The 24432-nt window shown below is 33.6% G+C and overlaps 5 protein-coding genes and 1 long non-coding RNA gene across 9 annotated transcripts in view; 2 read left to right on the top strand and 4 right to left on the bottom strand.

The window, feature by feature from the left end:
- The window catches only part of LOC129573779 (epidermal growth factor receptor substrate 15-like 1), a gene marked incomplete in the record, with an annotated part of 7899 nt that extends 838 nt beyond the window's left edge, over positions 1-7061 (bottom strand). Inside the window, 13 exon segments of one of the 2 annotated variants that reach the window (XM_055454815.1) lie at positions 1069-1152; positions 1219-1337; positions 1405-1483; positions 2943-3176; positions 3336-3503; positions 3582-3779; positions 3865-3927; positions 4538-4869; positions 4961-5534; positions 5650-5907; positions 6000-6146; positions 6225-6359; positions 6961-7061. In XM_055454815.1, coding sequence (XP_055310790.1) covers positions 1069-1152; positions 1219-1337; positions 1405-1483; positions 2943-3176; positions 3336-3503; positions 3582-3779; positions 3865-3927; positions 4538-4869; positions 4961-5534; positions 5650-5907; positions 6000-6146; positions 6225-6359; positions 6961-6990 — 2421 coding nt within the window. 2 annotated transcript variants of the gene reach the window in all.
- On the bottom strand, positions 1661-2830 carry LOC129573800 (uncharacterized). The gene is made up of 2 exons (XR_008688633.1): positions 2663-2830; positions 1661-1978 (listed from the first exon to the last, which is right to left on the bottom strand). It is a non-coding gene; the product is annotated as an uncharacterized LOC129573800 (long non-coding RNA).
- A 119-nt stretch (positions 7062-7180) lies between the features above and the next one.
- Positions 7181-9541, bottom strand: LOC129573796 (glutathione S-transferase E14). 3 transcript variants are annotated; one of them, XM_055454901.1, is made up of 6 exons: positions 9482-9541; positions 8177-8414; positions 7912-8115; positions 7716-7838; positions 7615-7652; positions 7181-7551 (listed from the first exon to the last, which is right to left on the bottom strand). In XM_055454901.1, exons 2-6 carry the CDS (start codon positions 8315-8317, stop codon positions 7383-7385), a joined length of 675 nt encoding a protein of 224 aa, XP_055310876.1. In that variant the 5' UTR covers positions 8318-8414; positions 9482-9541; the 3' UTR covers positions 7181-7382. The 3 variants fall into 3 exon arrangements, with proteins under 3 accessions (XP_055310876.1, XP_055310875.1, XP_055310874.1); XM_055454900.1 differs by lacking the exon at positions 9482-9541 and adding an exon at positions 8970-9080; XM_055454899.1 differs by lacking the exon at positions 9482-9541 and having other exon boundaries at positions 8177-8926.
- Positions 9542-9697: 156 nt separating this feature from the next.
- On the top strand, positions 9698-11314 carry LOC129573624 (mitochondrial import inner membrane translocase subunit TIM44). The gene is made up of 2 exons (XM_055454412.1): positions 9698-9836; positions 9915-11314. The coding sequence occupies exon 2, from the start codon at positions 9973-9975 to the stop codon at positions 11260-11262; it is 1290 nt and encodes a 429-aa protein (XP_055310387.1). The 5' UTR covers positions 9698-9836; positions 9915-9972; the 3' UTR covers positions 11263-11314.
- Positions 11315-12151: 837 nt separating this feature from the next.
- Positions 12152-13721, top strand: LOC129573598 (glutathione S-transferase 1-1-like). The gene is made up of 5 exons (XM_055454340.1): positions 12152-12520; positions 12684-12836; positions 12927-13016; positions 13090-13240; positions 13400-13721. The coding sequence occupies exons 1-5, from the start codon at positions 12494-12496 to the stop codon at positions 13684-13686; spliced, it is 708 nt and encodes a 235-aa protein (XP_055310315.1). The 5' UTR covers positions 12152-12493; the 3' UTR covers positions 13687-13721.
- Positions 13722-13765: 44 nt separating this feature from the next.
- LOC129573761 (protein NDRG1-like) overlaps positions 13766-24432 on the bottom strand; it is a 29187-nt gene continuing 18520 nt past the window's right edge. The window contains exons 3-5 of the mRNA XM_055454713.1: positions 23815-24048; positions 23595-23679; positions 13766-17418 (exon numbers count right to left, since the gene is read on the bottom strand). Of these exons, the coding sequence (XP_055310688.1) occupies positions 17138-17418; positions 23595-23679; positions 23815-24048 (600 nt within the window). The 3' untranslated portion in view covers positions 13766-17137. The remainder of the gene's footprint in view (positions 17419-23594; positions 23680-23814; positions 24049-24432) is intronic.

Below are 24432 nucleotides of genomic sequence, written 5' to 3'. Positions count from 1 at the left end.
TTTAAAGTGTAACATCGGTATGTAGTAAGTGTAACAACATACCGATGTTACACTTTAAAAAAATCTTTTTTGTTGTTACACTTTGAAAAAATTCGATTGTGTTGTTTCATTTCAATAAATTTTTTATCTTTGTTTCACTTATATGTGTTGTGAATAGAAGTTGCGTTTTCATTCTCGGACATTCATATGTATGTATATATTTTGATAAATAACAGTTTTCGTGATTATTTTGTTCTGCAGTTTATTCAGAAAATACCCCATAAGAATTCAGAAAGAAACAGAATATTTATTCAAACGATTAAGTAGTACTCAATGAGAACTTTCAGATGTAATCGATTGCCTTTGATATAGAAGTAGGACTGACTCAACAAAAGAAAATACGTTCCAGAAGAAGTGCACATCATCGAATTAAAATGTTGCTAATCGTAATATAGTAATTGGGATATAGTTTTCCATTAAATGATGAATTCGATTATTTTTACATTACTCTATCGTCAGTTTATTCTATAAAATTCTATTTTCTTGAGTGAAAACGTTTGTGGTTGAACTCTGAGAGAATGTTCACTGTAAGAGAAAGAGGGCAGAAAAAGAGAATTTGTATTTGTCGACATTTGAATTATTTGTCAATGACACACAACACTATCTCACTTTTTGTTCAAATCTGAAGACAGACAGCTTGATCAAGTGGGATAGAGAGTGTGTGTATATGAGAGAGACAGTGTTGTCGATCTAAGGTGATATGGATAATAAATTAAATTGTAACTTGCAATGGAAAATAAAGTTGATTGATTGAGATTTAAAAAAAAGTAAATAAAAAATAATTATAAAAATAAAGACATGTTAAACCCATAAATGTTAGTTATATAATAAAACTATATCAAAAATTTGTGAAATTATTAGTACGGTTGCAATTTATTTAGTTGGTTAAAAGGTAAAGGAAATCAACAACTTAAACTTAAAATTAACCAAATATACCAAATCACAAATCAAATCAAATCAAATCAAATTCCAACCAAATCACTACTACCAACTCCATGTCGGAGTGTTGCCAACATGCCAACTACCAACCTTATTGTCGAAGTCAGCAAAATTAGCAAAGCCGCTTCCACTGTTTCCGAATCCTGAAGCATCTTGTTTGCCTATCGTTGGGCCCTGAAATTAATTTTTATTCTCACTCATCTGGTAATCAGCCAATCATTGCGAGTCAAAATAAGTTACCTGCATTGGTGCTGGCCGTGGAGGTGCTGGTCGTGGCGGTTTTGCTTTCTTAGGTGGTAATGCTGGACTTGGAGACTCTGGTCGTGGTGGTGCAACAGTTTTCATTCCCAAATTTGAGCCTAGATATATAAAATAATTTACAATGTGAAGAAAAAAATCAGCATTTCCATAAAAAACCGTAAGTACCTGGACTTGGAATTTGTGAAGCTGAAGTGGGCGCATGCAATATAGCAAATGGATCGCTTCCGAAGTCATCTTTATTCGGCTAGAATATTCAAAGAATTAATTACTAACTCAAATACTCTCTCATATATTCAAAACGGAAAATATTTCCATCATTACTACGTAGGTTGCTGCTTAAGTTTCTGGCCTAACCTAGTTCTAGTGTTTTCCGAAGCAAAACTTTGGGTCAGTCAAAAAGTTTGACCTTTTTTAAGCTAAGTTTCCTCAGACGTCAACTGTTGATTCACTACGGATCGTGGTGTTTTATGAGCTTGAATATTTCAATTTGATGAAAAAATTGAATTTTTCCGCAAACATTTTAGTGCAATGATTTTTTCCGATTTTTGAGAGGGACTAACTCAACAAGAGTGCCGTGATAGCCTCAAATTCGCTTTGGGTGATAAAACTCGGTCCATTCCAAGTATTTAGAGGTGATATAACGATTTTAAATGTTGACGAAGCTCACTCAAAAATGAGTCCGCAGGAAAGTCGTAAAATATCAGCTGTAACGCCGGAACACATTGATGCTGTGCGAAACCTAAAGGTGGAATATTCTCATACGACTTATAGTGAGATTGGGGCATCCTTTGGCATTAGTATGACATGCATGAGGTCAATATTACATGTGGTTTTAGTGACGTAAATGCCTTTCACATGTCAAAACCTCCAAATATGTTTTCAACCAAAAAAAAGAGTTTTGGACAAAAATAGGCCTACAAACTCTCAATAATGCAATTTTGATAGGCTGAAAAACCCTCAATCGTCACTAGAGATTACAAAATTATCATTTATGAGTATAGCATGTCATCCTAGAAGGTTTTAGTGATAGTATCGTGTTTGAAAATAAGAGAAAATTTTCCTTATTTCTGAAAAAACAGACGATTTTCGCAAATTGCAATGCTTCGTTCTGGGAAAAAATGATTTACATGACTGTTATTATACTTTGGAATTGTAGTGCCATGAATTCTGAATAAAGCGGACATTTTTGGAATGAAAATATTCAGAAAATGGGCCAAAAACTGGGAACTATCTGTCACTTCATGAATTTTCACCTTTTGACATGCCTTCATTCAATCGAATATTTGCAGGCCCAAAATATAAAATAATGGTTTCGTTAGCCAGAAATTATTAAATTGAGGATAAACGAAGTTTTTTAGGTGGTTAACAACAGAATAATCAATTTTTCCCATATCGAAAAATGAAGTTTATTGTTGAAATTTACGATTTTTCCAGGTATCCCTTGGAAAGGAGGCTTAGACACACCCAGTAATGTAAAACAATCCCTGCTATAGTGTTTTTTAGCCTAAAAAATGTCAAACTTTCCGATGGAATCGTCAGATTGCATCTGAAAACACTAGAAATAGGTTAGGCCAGAAACTTATGCAGCGACCCTCGTATCTATCTCGTCCAATGATTTTTTTAATTTCACATGGATCAGAGTATAAATTATACGGAATATGTCTATAGACATATATGCTTAGAACACTATAGTGCACACTTACATCTTGTGCTACTGTATTTACACCTTTCTTGTCGCCAAATGGATCTTGTGTAGAGTTTGCAGTGAATGGATCGTTGGATTTTTGAACAAAACTACTTCCGAACCCATCATCAAAGCCGCTGAAACCACTGCTATTTTCATCAAATGTTGTGGCGAATTGATTCGTTCTGAACTCGTTATCTGTTCCATTGCTAAAACTGTGGGCCTTATCATTGAATGGGTCTGCAGTCGGTTCCTAGTAAATATTATTTTTATAATTTAGTCAGCTACAACGATTGTAGATTGTAGATAATTTATATTGAAACAGAGTGGCCCAATATACTTATATTGATATCATTCGACATCACATAGACATTTGCTTCTTAATATTCTGTGTAAGTATATGTATACAAACCGGTTTTGCTTCTAAAGCTTTCTTAGCTTCTCGGAAATCTGGCTCAATTTTCAAGGAAAAGTATGAAGCTTGACTAGGATCGTTTGCTTCAATTGCCGATTTACAAACAACAAGTGCATCGTTTAATTGTCTTTGGCTTTCTTCCAATTGCATGACCAAAGCCTTTATCTAGATTGGATTCAAGAGTATAGTTTCACATGAGAAACGTTGATTTGATTGTATTATTAATTGATGCGGTACACCAACCTGGCATATTTGCAACTGTGTCTCCTGTAAAGTCTTGGATAACTTGTCCAGTTTTTGCTTATTCTCTTCATAATCTCGTTCTAAAGATGATTCTTCATCTTTCAACTTCTGTAGTTCACCCCGTTTTGAGTCCAATTCCGTTTCTTGTTCTCGAATCGTTTCTTCTTGTTTTTGACATTGTTCACGTATTTTTGCAACCTTAAAATGAAGCGAGTGTAACAAATTTAATTGATTTTATAATTTATCTTCGGGTACAAAATTAGTTTCAGGGAGAGAAACCAACCTTGTCTCTTGTATCGTCAATATTGCTATTGACTATAAAAATACTTTCATCAATTTCATCTGTCTATATAATTTTAATTGGCCAATCGAAATTCATTTATTTGTGTGTGGTAAATTATGTGCGATATACAAAGTGAATTTGGAATTTAAAATTAACAGTAATCAAATTCCACGATTTTGTTTTTATATGCGGTGTCATCACAAACAACAGGCCATTAAGCAATCAATAATATATTTTTTTGGTTAACACAGTTTGCAATAGTGGGGGTTTGCCAAATCCAGAAAAATAATAGAATGTTATAGATTTGTACCGGAAAAAATAATGAAGAGAAAAAAAATAAAAGAAAAGTAAAAGTAAAAAATCATAGAAGAAAACAAAAAATTTCATGTTGGTGATTAAGCGGATATTATGGATTAATGGATATGGCTATATGATATGTTTGGATTATAGTTGGTATTGATTCAAAATTGAAGAGTCGACTACTTTTGGGAAAAACCAATTTTGGAAAATCCACCATATCTAGCGACTTACTCTATCATTCATTTGAATTTAAAAAAGAAAACAGAATTCAAGCAAACTCAACTAAAATAGTCAAAATAACAACAAAATTATATCGTGTTTGTGCAATTAAGAGAATAATCATGTGATGAATTAGAATATAGAGATAACCAACCTGCGCTTTAAGGTCATTCAGTCGTTTTTGTGCTTCTCCTTTTTGATTTTCCAGTTGTTTTAGTGTTGCGATCAATGTATCAAGTTCACTTTGCAAATTGCGTACTTCCCCATTTTTAATACGGATGTCAGCTTCCTTTTGAACTAGCTCGCTTTCTAACTGACGTCGTTCTTTGGCTAATTCTTCGATCTCCTTTGAAATCATTTCCAATTCTGGATTTGTGTATACTTGTCGTTGTGGTTCGATTGGTGGTGGCTGCTGTATTGGAGCAATATTACCCACTGGCATTGTATCACCAATTAGGTTACCAATGTTTGAAGCTTCACGTAAACCTGTATTTTACCCAATTATAATAATAATTATTATTATTAATGTTGATTTCGTTAGCGAAGAATTGATGAAGTAATAAACAAAATCACTTACTCGGCGGAATCATGTTCGGAGCGAGAACGTTGGGTGGTTCGAAGCCATTCTTCTTGCGTTCGACAAACCACATTGCCATAGCAAATTGTTCGGAAGTTAATTTCCCCGACTGATTTGTGTCACATAGTGCCCAAATTTGCGCTAAGCACATTTGTGGAATGCCCGATTGCATGAATACTCCCTTTATTTCGCCACCCGATACCAAACCATCTTTGTCTAGATCACTTTTTGCAAATATGATATCATAACGTGCTCGGTCAGCCGGTGTCACAACCCAATCAACTGACGATGGCAACAACGACGAGGATAATGGTGGTGAACCCAATAATGATGGCACACTATTCTGACGACCTGATATTTGTTGTGGCATCGGTGGTATTGCTGGGGGCACATTGCTTAACATGGCTGGTAACGGTGGTACTGGCGGTGGTCCAATGTTAGCAACATCGAAATTTGCAACGAAATTATCGCTGCTGGGAGCGCCAACCTTTCCGACTGATCTTTGCTGTAGCTCCACTGGCAACGTTTGTGGTATCGCACGCTTATCAAGTGCAAGGTAAACTAAATGCATGGCCTTTTTCCATTATTTCGCAGACAAGAATAAAAAAAAAACGTTAACTTTAGAATGCAATATTGTTATGGATAAGAGAGAACGAGTGCGAAAACATAATCTAGCCTGACACACTTACAACAATGAATTCATGTTTATCTAAACTTCCATCTCGATCCTGATCGGCCAAATCCCATATTTTACTAAGTGCGTCCAGCGGTAGCTTTGAGTCCATCAACACACTACGCACTTTATTTCCTGGTAATAATCCATTGCTTGGTTGAAGAGATTCAAACAATTCTTCATACTTCAGTTTGTCGACTGGTTTTATGCTCCAGTCGTCGTTGGTTGAAGGTACTGACTGGATTTTCGGTGTCACAATTTTCGGTATTTCACCCTAAATACACGAGGTGGATGCCGAAGTTTAGAGAAAAGATAGTGATTATGAATAACACGTCGATGAATATCGTTTTTGTTTGATACACTTACGACTTTTGGTGGATTTGGTGGTTCGTTGAATATATTCGTCATATTTATTGTATCGCCTGTTTGTGCCAGTGCAACCAGTTTCAAAGCAACGAACAGACCAGCCTTGTCCAGGTAGCCTTTACCCGTCGGATCAGAGAGATCCCATATCTGTTTGTAAAGAAAGAAATCATTCATTGATTTTAACATCAATATTCTACATATTCAATCTCTCAAATTACTACTCACTCGACTCAAAACAACATCGCTCAAGCCAGATTTTTTCAAGAATTTGGCAGCTGCCAATGCTTCGATAGCACCAGTGCCTTTTGGATCAACTTGTTTATAATATGCTTCATATATTGGATTGTGTTTGCCAGAAACCTACATAATTGGATGATTAGCACACGAAAAAAATAGCACAAAAATATTAACAACATTCCATTTCAAAGACCACAAAAAAATAAGTGTTCATTTTCAAATGAGTGTCGGTGTCGATATCATATTGATTTTATTCGCACCACAAACTTCCAAATACAGAAAAATAGTTCTATGGCGATACGAAAAGTCAATAACTCCCATTCGCAAAAATCTATAATATTTTATCATTCTGCAACAGACAACTTGTTGTCTTAGTCGATTTTTTAAAAAATAATAATTCGTTGTGAGGATTTGCATATCGAAGTGTGCCCGTGAAAAGTAAAATCCAAATTTTCGATAATGATAATATGATTCAAGTATAAAAACACCCTCATTTTTGACATCTCCAACATTAGCACAAATATCTCTATTGAATTATCAAAATCAATTGTTATGATATCTGGTCAGCATTTACATGTTTTTCAAGATTTTTAACTGCCAAATATATCGATTGACACCAATTTTTACATCAAATGGTAGATTTTTTTTCTAGCTGACCATTGATAATTCACTTGTAGGTAGTTTTTAATCAATTCAGTTCATAAATATGAAAAAAGTGAAATACCTTTGTCGGACTTGGTAGTGTCGACGCCATGTTTTTTAATCATACTAAATGAATTTGAGAAAATCGTTGCTCAACTCGAAAATGTCCGAAGTCAATGTAAGTGTACTGAAGTGTCAAAATTGGCGAAAATGTCAAGAGTGGAAAGATATTATGTCCGTATAAGCAGTGTATGCTAGCGAGGGTACGTTCCATATTACGACAAACAATAACAAACCAAATGTTTAACCAATGCTTCTTCGTTGGGTTTATTTATAGGTTTATTTATAGGTTTATTTATTCAGTACATATTGGAAAATACAAGAGTTCAATTGAAAATTGATAATTAATTTGGAATTTATCAATGGAAATCTATCGGATTAGATATGTTGTGTTTTCTGACATCACTCAATGTTTGGGTTTTTCTTCATTTCATAGAAAACCAATTACATGTTTACTTCGAAGTCTGTGCTCCGCTGCACCCAATCCTTCAGAGCAGCTAAGCCGTTGCAGTTCGCTTGGTCGTAATATGGTAATTTTTGCATATGATTGTACCACCAATTATGGAGTTTTGGCCATTTTTCGGCTGTCACCGGTACTATCATATCGATTGTACTGGAAATAAAATGTATAACACTATTAAATAGAATAACGATAAATAAACAATCAATAACAAACCTCACAATCGTGACAATGGACAAGTCTGCTATAGTGATCTGAAAACCAATATAAAAAGAAACTTTCTATAAATTGTAAAAATCATATAAATTCTTCCATACATGATCACCGGCAATAAATTTATTCGATGTTAGGAATTCTTCCAAAATGTTATATTGCTCTTCCAGTTTGATTGCATGCTCTGCAACCTGTTGTTTTTTCAATTTATTGACGATTATTTGTCCCTGTATCAATGTTTTCGAATGAGACTTTCTTTTATTATCGATTTCAGTTTGTCGTATTGAATGCGATACCTACAATTGCGTCGCTGTCACGTCGAAATAATAGTGTGCCGCTATAAAATAATTTATTCAACACGTTTATGCGTTCGATTGGATGTGATGGCCATAAGGTATTGTCCACTTTGCCATAGTTTTCACATAAATAAACCAAAATGGCATGACTATCGGTCAATGTAACATTTGAGTCTCTGAACGTCGGCACTGTATGCAATGGTGTAATCTAATATGCATAAAAATCAATTGAACATTAAAAAAAACTATTTCCAGAATTATCAACTCACCTCTAAATAATTTTCGCTTAGATGTTCACCTCTCGAAAGATCAATAAATTTTTCTTCAACATCAATTCCAAGGGCTTCAATAAGTAGCAGTACACTTCGAACCGGTGGACTTCGTTTATCCAAATATAATACCGGCTTCATTTTTTTTTTAAATCTTTTTCCACTCACCTCCTCTACGCTATGATTGAATAAATATCGAAGATCGCACGATCAGATGCGTCTGTCAAACTAATAAAAACTGAAATAACCGATCAAAATAACATTGAAATATATAGCTCGCGATCACACAGACGTTATTATATATTAACATATGTGTATGACAGTAGAAAGAATCAAATTTCTTCTCTTCACGGATTTTTTTCTTCTGTTTGTCAATAGTAAATAACCATGTTATTGTTTGCTATGTATTATACACACACGTGTGCAAGGGGGGAGGGTATTCCGGTTTACCCCCCCTCTAGGATTCCAAATGTGAGAGATTTGGAAAATTTTACACTAGATATAATCGATTTTCAAAAGTGAGGACCTTTTTTTTTAGGTCTTCATTTTTTTGACACCCATTTATAAATTTGCAGGCCCCCATTTATAAATTTTGTGGTAGTGTATCTTTTCATATACGGTATGAAATCGATGCGGTCTATTTGATATCAATGTCTTAAATGGCTGAATAGTCACTATCACGGCTAAAAAAAATCAGCGTTGACAACACATACTATGACCGAAGACAGTGATTTGTTAAGTCTATTTGCCATGTGAGAGAAGCCAAAATTGTATATGTTCTACTCTGACCCACCATTGCGAGCTGATAAATTGCTCATTCGATCAATTGATTTAAAAATACATCTATTGCGCAAATTTTTACGATGCCATTCAGGATGGAAAAAATGGAAAACACTTGCTTGAAATATCAATTATTATGGTCAATGATTACATTTCGTTCTAACCATTATTTCATCTTTTTAAATAACGGTGTACTACTCTAACAGTGATGATTTATCCATTTTTTGTTGATGTTCGCATGGCCGTGACCACTGTTTCATGTGTATTTAGGCGGGACATTCTTTGATTTCACTTATTTAACAAACAAATGCGATAACGAGCAACCGGAGCAGGATGGAAAATGGTTTATATATGCTATAAGAAACTGTCTTTAGATTTTTACCGCTTTTCAAAAGTAAAAGTATTCATTTCAATTTTTTGCTATCTTATAAGAAAGTACAGAGGGAATATTTTGAGCAACAAATCACTAGATATAAATCCACTTAATGGAATTATCTATTAAAACACACCAAATCGTCCACTTACTTTAGATTTAATTTATGAATTTATTGAACTTTAATTGCAAGCTATAGCTTCATATATGAACTTATAAAAAAAAGTAGTTACTCGCTAATTTCTTTTAAAAAAAGAAAATATAAGGTACTAAACGTTCTAATAACTAAAAAAAATAGTTTGAACAATACTTTCTACGGTGAACGTACCCTATACAATATTGAGTATAGAACCATGGAACGCACCACAATAAGAAAGCATGGCATGACATTTCGATTGGTATGTCATTTGTCGCCGACGAAATCTTCACATGCAATCGAATTTATCATTGATGCAACAGAATGGACAATTGAAAATTCTGATTTTCATACGAGTTCCGCGATAATTTGTGAGTATAATTGATTCTTAGTCGATAAGTTGGGAAGAGAACAAAAATTAAAATATTGTTTTTCTCAAATTTCTACAGAAGCCTCTACGAAACACATACCCGAACCGATCGAATCGTAACCAAATCAAAATCAACAATGTCTCGAGTCCTGAATATTGTCCCAATAGTGTATCGAACACAGCGTAGTTTGTTAATGATAAATCCAAAACTGCAATGCGTTTCGGCTCTAAACTATTCAGCCCGACCAAGTTTTATATCACGAATAGTTACCAACCTGAAAAATGAGTTTGAAAAGAACAAAGAGATGAAAGAAAACATAAAAAAGTTCCGTGAAGAAGCTCAAAAACTTGAGCAATCGGACGCATTAAAGTCAGCACGTAAGAAGTTCAACATGGTGGAATCGGAAGCCTCAAAAGGTAGTGAAGTTTTCAAGGATCAAATAGAATCGTTGAAAGGAAAGATGTCAAGTGCTATTGATGAGGCTGCCAAATCGGATCTGGGCAAAAAGGCTGGACAATGGGGTGAAGAATTATCGAAGTCAGCGAAAGGTGTCGGTGACACCATCAGTGAAACAGGCAAAAAGATAGGCCAAACAAACGCCTTCCAGAGTATATCAGAGGCATCGGAAATTGTGAAAAAAGAAATTGACACGCAAAGCATACAAGGGAGAGTCTACAAAAGTCCGGCCAAACTACGGAAACGTAAAGAAGTGGATGTTACAAGTGACAGTCGGATATTCGAAGCAAATACTGAAGATACTGGAATTGAATTGCACAAAGACTCCAAATTTTATCAATCGTGGGAGAATTTCAAAAATAATAATCAGTATGTGAACAAAGTTCTGGACTGGAAAATGAAATATGAAGAGTCGGAGAATCCAATGATTCGCGCTTCACGTCTTCTCACCGACAAAGTATCGGATATTATGGGTGGTTTATTTTCAAAAACCGAACTGTCGGAAACACTTACGGAAATTTGTAAAATCGATCCGAATTTTGACGAGAAACAATTTATACGAGACTGCGAAAACGACATTATACCAAACATATTGGAAGCGATGATTCGCGGTGATCTGGGAATATTGAAAGATTGGTGCTTTGAAAGTACATACAATATCATTGCCACGCCTATTGCCCAAGCACAAAAAGCTGGATACTATTTAGATTCAAAGATTTTGGACGTAGAAAATGTAGATTTGGTCATGGGAAAAGTGATGGAACAAGGACCAGTTCTCATCGTCACGTTTCAAACTCAACAAATTATGTGCGTTCGAAATGCCAAACACGAGGTAGTCGAAGGTGATCCAGAAAAAGTGATGCGAGTCAACTATGTTTGGGTATTATGCCGAGATCCAGAAGATCTGAATCCAAAATCGGCATGGCGCCTATTGGAGTTAAGTGCTAATAGTAATGAGCAATTCGTATAGGCTTTATTATTCCCACATGTAAATAATACAAAATAAATTTGTTGAAACATAATCATCGCTGTTTTGAGATTCTTTTATTGTTGTTTAAAATACAAACCTTATCGATGTAAGTAAAGCAATCGATCAAATGGGAAAAACGCTAGAAAATGCAGAATGCATTAAAAAAATTGATAAGATGTGTCCTCGATGAATATCGATCCTCCATGTCCATACTCTCACGATTCCTGCAGCTATGTATTGACTTACTTCGATGTCACACATGTACACATTCGTATTTAAAATTCAAATTGTAACAAGTACAAACGATGTGATAAATAGGCCCAAGGCTTAAATTCTGACTCAGTTATTGTGTACACTTCAACAAAGCAACCAGAACATTTATCTTTTGGTATATTAAGGTATATTACAGTTCGCTATGCAGAAAAAATTAAATATTCCAAAAATTTTCTGGCTCATCTAAGGGTGAGAACAGACTTTGCAAGGAAAATGCTTGCAGCAAGTTTTTTTTTTCAGTAAGAGCAGTGTACTACAGTAGTGTAAATTTTGGTCGATATTTTTGTCCAAACGTCTACAAGGTATGCTTGAATGATCGTTTATGTAAATATTCGCAGAAATTCGATAATTTTAGCACTATTTATTCCACGAAGTAGACATTAGCGCAGAAATTTCGACCAAATTGTATGCAAGTGAAGTACTTGTACGCAAGCATTTGCATGCACTTGGTTTGCATGCAATTTTGTTCAACATTTTTGTGTATACGTCCACAAAGTAGATTATATAGTGCTACAAATATCGAATCTCTTTGAATATTTACATATCTTTATAAAATCGATCATTTTGACACTATACAACCGGTAGGACGTTTGGACAGAAAATACCCGACGAGAAATTTGCGGTGAAATAGGTGTACGTCGACTATCCGTCGCATATCCGTTTTTGAGTGCGGATACTCGCAATGCGAATAGGTATCCACAATAAAAGTTGCCGCAAAATGTTATCGCTGAATACCCTGCGACTATTCGCGCTGCGATAAATGTGAAGTTGTAACTGAATCGAGTGTGATATTTCGACTTGAAACTTCGTACAACCAACGTGAAGTTGGCTGCGTTCGACGGACTTTTTCGTATTGCGACTATACGTAGAATAGTCGCAATGCGATATTCCGCAAATTTCTCGTCGGGATATCGACCAAAATTTATACTATTGTAGTACACTACTCTTACTTGCATGAATGTGTCATTCTTGGAATCAAAGCCATGTACGTTGAGGAAAAAAATGCTTCCTAGAAGCAGAAATTTTTTTTTTCGAACTGTAAACTAGACTTTAACCACTAGTATTTTTACGAACCATTTCATAGATGATTTTTCATTTTGTATTTTCTCAATAAAATATAATGTCGATTTCAATCTAAATTATCATAGATCATAATGTCGGAAAAACCAATTTTGTACATGAATATTTTGAGTCCCCCATGCCGAGCGGTGCTAATGACTGGAGCTGAGCTTGGAATTGAGTTCGATTTGAAGGTCATTGATTTGTTGGGATTTGAGAATAAGAACGATGATTTTGTCAAGGTATGGAAACTGTAATTTTTTTTTCAAATATATGTCCCTAGAAAAATCCTGCTGGTGAATGTTTCATAAAAGATTTTCTTCTGAGGATAGATGAATCCTCAGCATACAGTACCTTTTTTGGATGATAATGGTGTTGTAATCGTGGACAGTCATGCAATCTGTGCATACTTAAGCGAAAAGGTAGTATATCAATAACTTTTCTTTTTCTATCGCAATTGCAATAATTGCTAAATTGATAAAATTTGAAATTAAGTATGGAGAAACGGATCGCTTGTACCCACGAGATTTGGCGAAACGTGCACTTTGCGACTCGCGTTTACATTTCGACAGTGGCCATCTATTCGCTCGCATGCGTTTTATATACGAGCCGATCCTATACATGAAATCGCCGGAAATGCCTGAAGGTATGGAAACAAAAGGAGATTTTTGCCACAGATTTTTTTCGAACTGTAAACTAGACTTTAACCACTAGTATTTTTTTACGAACCATTTCAAAACCAATGGTTTTTTTTATTGTCTTCTTCTACAAAATTGGTTTTTCCAACATTGGATGATCTATGAAGATCGTATAATTTATGCTCAAACCGTTTGGGATATCATGGAGAGATGGTTCGAGGAATCATCGTATGCGTGTGGCGATGAAATGACAATTGCTGACTTTTGTCTCGTTGCTTCGGCGGAGTCATTGACCGAAAATGCCCCAATGGACCCATCAAAGCATCCAAAAATCATGAAATGGATGGAACGTATGTCGCAATTGACATACTTCGAAGAGCTAAATGCGGCCCCAGCAAGGGATCTGCAGGGTGGTGTTCGTGAAATGCTGAAGAAAAATGCAGAATCCGAATAAGTTCTATTATTGAAGAACCAAATACCGTTTGACCTGTACCTATCAAATGCTATTTGAAATAATAAATAAAATGACAATGTTTCATCAATAACATGACAGATTTATTTATTTATAATCTCTAAAATTAGCCATCAACATGTCTATTGAGTGTCGTAAGCATTTATTGATTTTTTATTGATATTATTATCTATTTAAATATTTATTAAAAATGACGTTAAATCAGCATTGGTTTTATATTGTATCGTTTTTTTTTATCATCTTGCAAATTGTACAATTTGAACATTGCACATGTGCGCTACTCAATTTCCCATTATCCGTTACTAAAATAGAGTTTGACTTTTTCAAGATTTCTTCAACTCTTTCGCCTTTGCAGACGAAACGAAACGATTGTTTCGTTTCCGTTTACAATTACACCGTTTTTGTTTGTTTGTTTGTATAAAAATATCAATAAAAAGCAACTTCAAATAGTGTTACAGTTCGGACAATATTGTTTTCTTCAATTTAATTCAGAAGATTTGCTGCATAAATGGTATGTCAATTTAAAATTTGATTTCACTGCAAGTACACCACGTAAATGAATGGCAAAAACAAAGATCGAAATCATTTTCGTATCGAAACTGTTTGAAACCAAAAAAGAAAATTAAGATGAAGAAGAAAAATTGTTCTAACCAATATAAGTTTTGGCTCAAGATGCACGAGTTAGATAGAATTTAAAACATTAGGCACGAAGTTAGCTCATAACTTTTTACAACTTTTAACATATATAAATTTAATTCAATTTAAACAATTATCCATGCATAATATGTTATGGTTTTTATTTCGACGCTCGGTATTTTGTGTTTCAAAGCTCTGCTAATTTTTTTTTTCATTACAACTCTGTTAAATGTTTCCCTTAAAGTTTTGGTTTTTTATTTTGCATTTCAAGCACAAACGGATTAACTTAAAAATTTCAATTTGTTATCATACAATGGTTAGATATTGAATAGTACCAATCGACGATTTTATTCGTAATACGGGTATACATTTATAATTATTTACTGCTTCATTTTCCTTATTATTATTTTTAAACTTTTCATTTAAGGTATGTTTTTTTTCACACATTTTTCTATGATTTCCATATTTGCGCAAAATGATTACGTCATTTCGATACATTTCATCATTTAAAGCCAGTTTCATGCACCAACAATCTACATAATAATAACCCGTGATCGCAAGTTCATTGCAATTTGAGTCTAATCAGTTTCCCTTCATCCAACAATGACAACGATCGATATCGTTTTACTTCATTGCAAATATTATGATTAGCATTTTGCTTTCGCGCATAAATGTTACAAAATGGGAAAACAAAGAATGTTTGAAAGTTTTGAAAATGTTGGTCCAAAAGCGTTAAAAGATTGCACAACTTTGTAAGACGCAATTGATTTGGGAATAAAATTGCGTTTCTTTACAATAATGTATCGAGAATTGGGTGTCCGTTTATATAACAAAAGTTGTTGGGTATTTTGGTTTTTTCTGGGAAAAATTATTTTATGGGTTTTCCCAGAAAAATCCAAGAGTCCCGACAACATTGTGTCTAAAATGATCTCCTATTTCTGAAGGATATATATGCGAATTCCACATTTTCAGAACATCTCGCTACGTTAAATTGTCAAAAATCGCTAGGCTTTTTCTAAGAAAAAAATCTCAATTTAGGTCACATCGTTTTTGTTCGTATTATCACCGAATTGCATTTACAGTTTATCGAGTGGATGAAATATTCGTATTTTAAAGGAACAAATTGCTCCGAAAAAATACTGATAAAACTGTACGGCAACGGACGGTCGTTGTATTCTGTGAATATCCGGCATAATAAATATATGCGTCGCGATTGTTTCAAATTGTGTTTGATTTTGACTCAAGCGTAAGTTTTATCACTAAAAAGTTTCCAATATCGAAACAAAAGTGAAAGTAGTATCAACTGATTTCATATGATGCATTTTTTCATTGTCTCTTCGCTATTCATTTTCCGAATTATTCTAACATGATGTTTGAAACAGTATAAATTAAAAATCATTTCGAATATAACGGGCCTTCCAAACTCGAAATTTATGATGGTTTTGATGCATAGAATATTTTGGCTTTCTTTACTGCAGAGACTTCCGTTACCGGGCGTTGAAACAATCGCGACTCACTTGTAATAGTTTCAAATAATGGAAAAGCATCTACATCGTAGGGTGAATGTAGTTCTCGATAATTTAAAATATTTATTATAGCATCAAGGAAGTGATTTAAGTCATGCGTTCATCACAAATCCCTTATAAAACACTTGTCGTTCCAACATTTTCTTCGAAAAAATATTTTACTCTCGCCAGATATGTTTATTTGTCTTTTTTTTCATTGAACAACAGTATTTGAAAAATGGTCGATTCTAATAAAAATTAATCAGATTGAAAACTTCAAAATGTGAAAAGTTCAAACTTTTAATAAAAGTAATAACATTTTTCAGACAATTTTGTTTACAGTGTAAATGATTTTTTCCCATTTATTGAAATTTGCTAGAAAACCAGAATTTTAACAGTATATTGCATACTGTTTTGTGAATGTTTGCTCGCTGGGTTTCCTACAGGGTGTGACCAAATTGCGTGCAAATATTTAAGAGATTTAATCGTTGCAGGTCGAATTAAAATTTTGATGGATTTCTTGGAGATACTGTAGTGTTCGAGAAAAAATTACGGTTTTCGACAATTTTCCAGATTTCTTGGATGTTTGCAGTCGACGCCATACTTGACCAAATATAAATGTATTTTTTGAATAAATACCATTCAAAGAAGCCAATATCTATGATGACAATTGCCTGAATTGTGACCACTTTGAAGCCAAGAGTGGTGGTCCCTACATTTTTTTCATGTTGACTCTGACCTTGAGTTTCTCTTTGCACGCCATCCAGATACACCAAGTACAAATCCAAATTCAAGAAAGCCTCTATTTATCCAAAGAATACATTAAATTGCATAAAGAGGTTCACAAAACTCAACCCGAGATCGTGAGCAGATATCAGGTTGATAATTTTTCATAATTTATCGCACTATGTTCGAATTTCCTACCACATAATAAAGTGTGTCGATAAAAATAAAACTGGGATTGCAGATAGGTTTCTTAAAAACGCAACATGAATTAGCGCTACGCCAAATCGTATCACCGAAACTCATGTTACGTTCGCGTTAAATGGAAATGTTGCGTTTTAAAAAAATCTCTTTTCTGTTTCGTCTTTCTCCCAGGACTGTATCATTCGACAGAACGACTGATGTTTATAGCATCATAGTAATGATGGGAAATTTGAACAGAGAGCGGTATTCAATTACTGTAATCTTACTCCAACAATGTGTCGGCATCGTTGAGGTGCTAAATGAAGCGCTTTTAAAATAATTATTAGTTATATTATTTGAATGACTCATCGAGTTTCGGGCAGCATTCATACTACGTTCATGGGATTTTCCGTGATTCGGAATTTTATGCGCGATTCCTTGGGCAAAATCACATTCCCGTTAAGTTCGATGTCGCTGTCTTCGTAGTCGTCGCTGTTGTCTACTGAAGCGATTTTTCGATGCACATTAGAAACCATGTTGCTGTTGCTGTTATTGTTAATATTGTTGTTATTGTTGATGTTGTTTAAACTATTGTTGTTGGGTTGAGTTTGGTCGCGCGCACGTTGTAAGCCAATGAATGTTTGATGAGCTGTGGCGGCATCCATACCTGATGGCAAATCAGGTGATAGAATTTGTGAATGGCATTCAATTTCAATGCAATTTCGATTTTGTCGTTGGTCAAATAGATCAAATTCGAACCACGCAGAAGAAGGACAAGAAGAAGCGGCAGAAGCAGGCGCAAAAAATGCTGTTTTTGCGTTGAGCAAAAATGGCCTATTGGTTTCATTGTTTGATACCAACTGGTTTTTTATGCGGTTGGTGCTGGCTACTCGTGTATTTGATGAGATGATGATCGGCAAATGAGCTAGGTTGTTATAATTGGTTGGTTTTTATATTTTCTCTGTTCATGATGGCAAAAAAAAAATCAAACACACACTCAATTAAAGAAAGAAATAGTTTTATTTTATCAAATTATTTTTGTTTTTTTTTTTTCATTTTCTGCTGAATTATTCATTCGAACAAGCTCAGAAATCTCAAACCAACGATTGGGATCATAATGGAGCAAGATAACAACAACAAAAATTTATAGCACAGTATACCATGCTGGGTGGTGGTAGAAAAAAGCTCGTTCTCTTATTATTCATTCGGTTACCGAATTCCGGTAATGCATTTCTCATAAATGAGTGTGTGTTTCGTTTTTAAAATCACAACATATTGAATTCTTCTCATTATATACTTGTTTCACAAACCAAATCTAAGCAAATTGCTTGCCCCTCATTTTTTCGTAAATATTCGTGTATTGATCATTCCATACGTACCATCATTCGAAAGAATCTTAAATCCAATTTGGATAACCCAAATGATGAACAATTTATTATATTATTTAAATTATAATCTTCAAATGGTCGTTAATTATTTTGGTCGCGTATGAAATGATCAATGTGTGCTTTTGTATACATGTGTGTTTTGTTTTGTGTTGGTGTTGGTGTTGGTGTTCGTGCCTCAGTGTTGTTTGTATTTTATTCAATGTCCGAAAAGGAATGCCTTGATTTTAATGCATGAATATAATTGGGATAAACAAAGAAGAAGATACAAAACAGAATAAAGTCTGCTCACAAATACGTCTAATGTATTGAATTGTGTCAAAAACAATATAAAAAAAATAATATGATGAGTTTCTTTTTCAAAAAATAGAAAAATCCACGATTTAGATTCGTACATTTTTTCAACATTGCTTTGTATAAGTTTACTTTGACATCAACATCGTCAAAATACACCGATTCAAGTTAAGAGCACCAATTCGGGGTTCTGACAAAAAAAAATTAACCCAAAAAACATAAATTGACCAAGATTCCGTAAGATTTTCAGTTTTAAAAGATTGAAACGAAATGTTTTTTGTCACATTTAACATTTTTTTCTTCATTTTTATAACAAACTTCTGGAATTTTTCTATTTTTCGAAGAAATTATTATTGAAACAAACTATTTTTTGAAGAATCGATTTAATCAATGGTAATAAATAATAAATTATACAGTATGTTATACGTGTAGGACAATTTAACATTAAAATAATTTTAATTATAATATTGAAATAATTTTAATAAAAAATTCAATAAAGTTGGAGAGCATTTAGCTGCTTTAAGGGAAATAAAGTACAAACATATTAACGGATTGCTTTGGTAAAACAAATTATGGGATTCGTTTCAATATTTACGGAATGTATAAATAGTTCAGATCTACAAACTATGAGAACGACAGATTAAAACTCAAATCGTCAACGCTCAAAAATCGAAAGATACATTAAAAAAATTAAAATGAACGGTAACTTTTATGAAAACATGCAACGGTTTTGTGAATATTGATTTCAAGATCCTGACATTTCAAGCACAATTTGTTTCAACGTGAGAGGATGCATTGTTGAATTTTGATGGAATTAAGACAATATCTCTTATGAATTATTTACTTTGAAAACTTCAAATTCAAGATTTTCTATGCATGAAATTTTTCAAAAATTGTACATCCTTGTTCTAATCGAAAGGATAAAATTTCGAAATGTTTTGTGCAATGCCTTTTTCTTGAAAATGAATGAAATTTCGAAACATTAAATAAATTCACTTGCTTTGATGATGGAGCAAATGTTGTATGTAGTATGGAGAATTCAAATAAAGGTGTTTCAATCATTTTTCTTGACAATGAATCGATCGAAATAAACGAAAGGAATTAATTATGATTTCTAAATGGTTTTAATTGAAAATATATTTCGTTCAAAATGTCCACAAATATTTGTAACAATGTTTGCTAGCCGGACGCTTAATTTTTTGGCACTTGACACCAGCGCCGCATATAGTAAGAAGTTAAACGGTTGTGACTACCGCGGCGCACTCGTTAGTTGCTAGGAGGCATTGATTTGTAATATATATTTTTCGATGCGTTGATTGAAATTTGCGGTGATTTGAATTGATCTTTCGGGGCTAGTCTGGGGGACACAATGTTGAAATGTATAATTTCACGAAATTCATGATTCGAGCTCGTAATTTGCAATTAGCATTGACTTTTTTCGTTGTTGAAAATTACCAAACAAATAATACTAATAATCTTAATCAAAATAATTTTAACAAATACTGTGCTTGAAAGTTTGTGGCATTTAAAGCTATATATAATTCGCAAATCGGTGCTTTGATTGGTGAAATTTCTGATAAATAACATAGGCATCTGAATCAAAGAAGTCATTTGCCGACCATAAACTACTTTTTTGGTGAAATAAGAGAAAGCATGTTGCAATTTACTTTTGAAATGTACTTCACTATTAGTTCAAATGAAAACCGTCATGTGATCATACGAATAGCGCTCAAATCGTTTTGAAGAATTTCCATACAAAATGACAGTGAGGCTCTTTTGCAACATGCTATTTGGTAAATTCTTTCGATTTGCTTTCCATACAGATTTAGGATTTGTCTGTCCATAAAAATAAAGAATTTACCAAATAATCCACTATTCAACCAATATAGTTTAGGGCCGGGAATGACTTTCTCTGATATGATTGTATGTTATGTGTTTTTTTTTGTTCAAACCAATTTTTACTACAGTAAATAACAGAGTTGAGTGTCATAAAGCAAAACATCCAATTCAGCCAATGTTCCAAGCTCCACTATAATGGATTCATTCAATTTTATTTTGAATTCAGCGACTCTTTTGATGCACGTCTACTGTGTGTTTTTACCGCTACAAAAAAAATAAAGAAAAACTAAATCAAAAAGAGTAAAAGATGTCTATTACTAAAACTTAGAAAAAAACAACAACCAAATTCCATGAATTATAAGCTCAATACCAAATTGCTTTTATATTTGGATTTAAATTTTAAAATCGACATTTATTCCACATATTAATTTCTTAATTAAAATACATTCGCGCATCATTTATCCATTTTGGATGTACTTTTGGTCTGGAGTGTACTAGCAATTCCTTTTTCAAAAGGAGAATCAAGCGATTGTGTTTGTTCAGCGATGTTAATTGAGAGAACCGCGCAGTAGCAGCAACCAAAATTCACACAACATTCATATGTAGTGTGAATGTAAACCATATCCCTCAATTTGTTTGTGTTGTGCACGACTTGAGATTTCTCTTTCTTTGTTGCTCATATTATTCAAATCAATTTATACATGTATTTGCACAAGAAAAAAATTATTCTATTCCAGAATAAAAGCTTCGATTTGAACTAAGAAAATATAAAAGTAATGTGTAATGAAAAACAAATGAAGAAAATTCAATAGTACTAATCGAATGCACAATGACGAATGAACGAGTTAATATTGTGCATACAAATGTATATGATTCTTCCTGTGTGTGATGCAAGTGTGTGCAAAGATACATGTATAGAACGTCGACGAATTTAAGGAGAATATTTTTAATTTTGCCACGCTTATGATTCGCAAGGCGACGAATTTCATCTTTTCAGTACAAAAATGATTCACGTCACTCTTCTACTGTCCACCTTGCGAAAGCGTCGGTATTCACATGGCGCTCATCTCGAACCCATTTTATACGGATGGGCAGAGTGAGCAATGCATCGCATATGCTACACAATACTCCTGGCAACAAACTTTTTTGTAATACCGTAAATTTTTCAATTGATTTCTTTCTCCCATTTTCAATATTTTGCAGGGTTGAAATTGAAATGAAAACCAAAATTATGATGAATTGCATGCATATGATCAAAATTGGTAGTTTGTGGTTGACAGTGTTCTATTGTCATAGGACAATTATCCCTTTGATGCGCTTTTTTTTTATTTTCGAATGATTTTGATGTATGTTCTGTGCCACGATAAATAGAGAAAAACCCCATATTTAGGTTTTCGGGAAAATTGCGTATTTATCGAGAAAATCGGAAAAGAGTCAAGAGTGTCGAATTGCTATGACTGCCTGAAAAAATTAGATTTAATAAAACTAATGAAGCAGACAGTTGGATTGATGTGCTTTGGTCCTATGAGGAATAATTTTACTATTGAGAATTTAAGAATACAAAAACCTACAAGATTTGGAATTCTGTCATAATTTCACGTTGAATGAACACAGAAAACTTTCGATACAGCTGACAAATTGTATCGAGTAAGATTTCAATCATCCAAAGATATTCAGTAGTTTCGTAGCTATAGCTATATACCGTATCTGATTGTTTCTGGAACCAGTGCGTGGTAAAGGGTTATGATAACTATTCTGACGAAATGAAATAATACTTTTCTGCGTGAGATTTCTCCATATATTCTCCCCCCTCTTCGTCTCTCGCTCTCTCTATCTTATTTAATTTTTGTACCAGTTTGTGAATACTCTTTTTGCCCATCGAATATGGTGAAAGTGGTGACATAAAATCTGTCAATGGAGACAAAGAAAACTGATGGAGACAAAGAAAACCAGTTTTCAAATTTTATCGCCGAGATGATGATATAAATAATATTTGCGCGGATAGGGAGTTCTGTTTCGTGCTCGTACAATCGTGAACCAACTAATTGACTGAGACTTTGCAGAGATGTTGAAAGTTTTAATTTATTTGCTATGGATAGAAATCGTATCGAGTTTCATTTTGAATGTTGGACATTTGCAAATGTGGGGAAATCGCAGACGAAAAAGTTCATACAATTCCATCACTAAAATTATCACCGGAAATCCATACATACATCACAATACAAAAACCGGCATTTATCCGCGACAGCCGTTTTGGAATTTTGAATAAACGGAAAATTTTGAAATGTGTCCGATTTGTAATGAGCATTTATGTGTGTGGTATCTTAAAAAAAATCAAATACATTCAACCGAATAAACAAATTATATCGTTTATTTGTGGAATTAACTTCTTTTGATAAAAATAGGAGACCAAAAGAAAAAAAAACAAAATTATCAAAGTATTACCACACGTTTCCTGTGTCTTCAAAAAATGATATGACAAAAATTACTGTAAGAACGGTTTAATGTGAAATGAAGAAGCAAGCAAATCATTTATTCTAGTGGTTCATATCGATATCCTATCTAGTTCATAACGTTTTTTAAAGCAATGATTTCGTGCTAAAACTACAAATATAAATTTTCTAAATTTCATATTATTACATTCATTTTTTACTTTGAGCTCAATAAGCAATATTGGATCAAGCGGACATAATTTCAGTGTTTTTCGGAACTAAAAATGATGATTGTATTTTGTTTCTATGGTTTAGATTTAGTTTTTAGTCTTTTATTGTCAACCGAAAAAATGAGGCTGACTCATCATGCTTATTTTGTCATGGAGAAATGTGACGAAAATATGAAAAAAAACATCATTGGCGAATTAGATTTTGTGTCCAGCCATAATACATTCCTTAACATTTTATTTAAAGAATTCAATCGATTGTTTTTCAGAGCTTTATTTGTTGATTTCACTCAGTCGGATTTATTATGGACATCATTTTCTTAAAATTCAATAATAAATCGTTCATCAACTTATAAATAACTCTTTAAGAATTAATTAAAACATTTTGGTCAGCGTTTGTACAACATTATAATGTTCTAATTCTTAAATAATATTCAGAATGGGATAAGGGGGTTTTCTTCTTCTTTTCCTTAGAAATAAAGGCGAGTCAATCAATGACTAAGGAAGTTTGAAACAATAAACAATTTATTTCTCTTTGAATTCGGGATTTAGGAGGGATTCTTCGTCCCATTTCTATTTTTCGACAGTGATTTTTATGTATATTTGGATTTGGATTTGTATTGATGTCTACGATTCATTGCCATCCACTTAGAAAATTTCACTTACCATAACCTTCCCCTTGTAAAAATAAACGAAATGCTTCGGCTAATTTAGCCGGTTGTTCTTCCAACACCATTGCACAGTCAGATATCTAACAGAATTATCGAAGAAAAAGTTAAAATATAATATTACAATGTTAATCGAATATATGTTAGGATTTTCTCTATCGTTTTCAGGCACGAGTAACTATTGAAAGTAATAATTAATAATAGTTTTATATTGAAACCTTCATCCATGAAGAGTTCGTTGGATCTAGGCGTCCATTGAAAGTAACGGTGTCATCGGAATGTGGCGATAAAGATCCAGTTATATTAATAACCGGCATCTTCAATGTTTTTGACGATTGTGGAGTGCCAGATGGCGTTCGAGCAATATGCAAGTCGGTTCGATGTATATATGAGTTGATGAGCATAGCTAGATTGGTTGGATTTACGGCACGTTCGAAATGGGACTTGTACATCTGGAAATAATATTTCAAATGATTTTTTTTAAAACCAATATAAGGGAGATGGTCTAGTTATGAGACAGCGCCAGTTATGAGACAGTCAATTATTTCTGTCATACGCTATGGAAGTGTTGATATGAGAACTGTCAATGTTCTTTATTCGATGTCCGCCAGTTTTTAGGCGAACACCGAAGTGAATAGACGCATTGCTTGTATACGCACCAAACACCGTGTTGAAAATCGTGTGAAAAAAGGATTTGGAATATTTTTCATAGTGCCAATTTTTTGTGAAAATCAAGTTAAAAAGGTGAGTGTAATGCATTAAAATGTTGTATTTTGATTATATTTTGTGATTCTAGTTCGGATTGTTCGATTATGTGTTGTGGAAATTTTTTTGTG

Source organism: Sitodiplosis mosellana, unplaced genomic scaffold, assembly GCF_009176505.1.
Source record: "Sitodiplosis mosellana isolate CC-2019 unplaced genomic scaffold, AAFC_SMos_1.0 Smas_scaffold_6102, whole genome shotgun sequence".
Classification (NCBI taxonomy): Eukaryota; Metazoa; Arthropoda; class Insecta; order Diptera; family Cecidomyiidae; genus Sitodiplosis; species Sitodiplosis mosellana.
The sequence above is the reverse complement of the archived record's forward strand: the minus strand, read 5'-3'. Positions and strand labels throughout refer to the sequence as shown.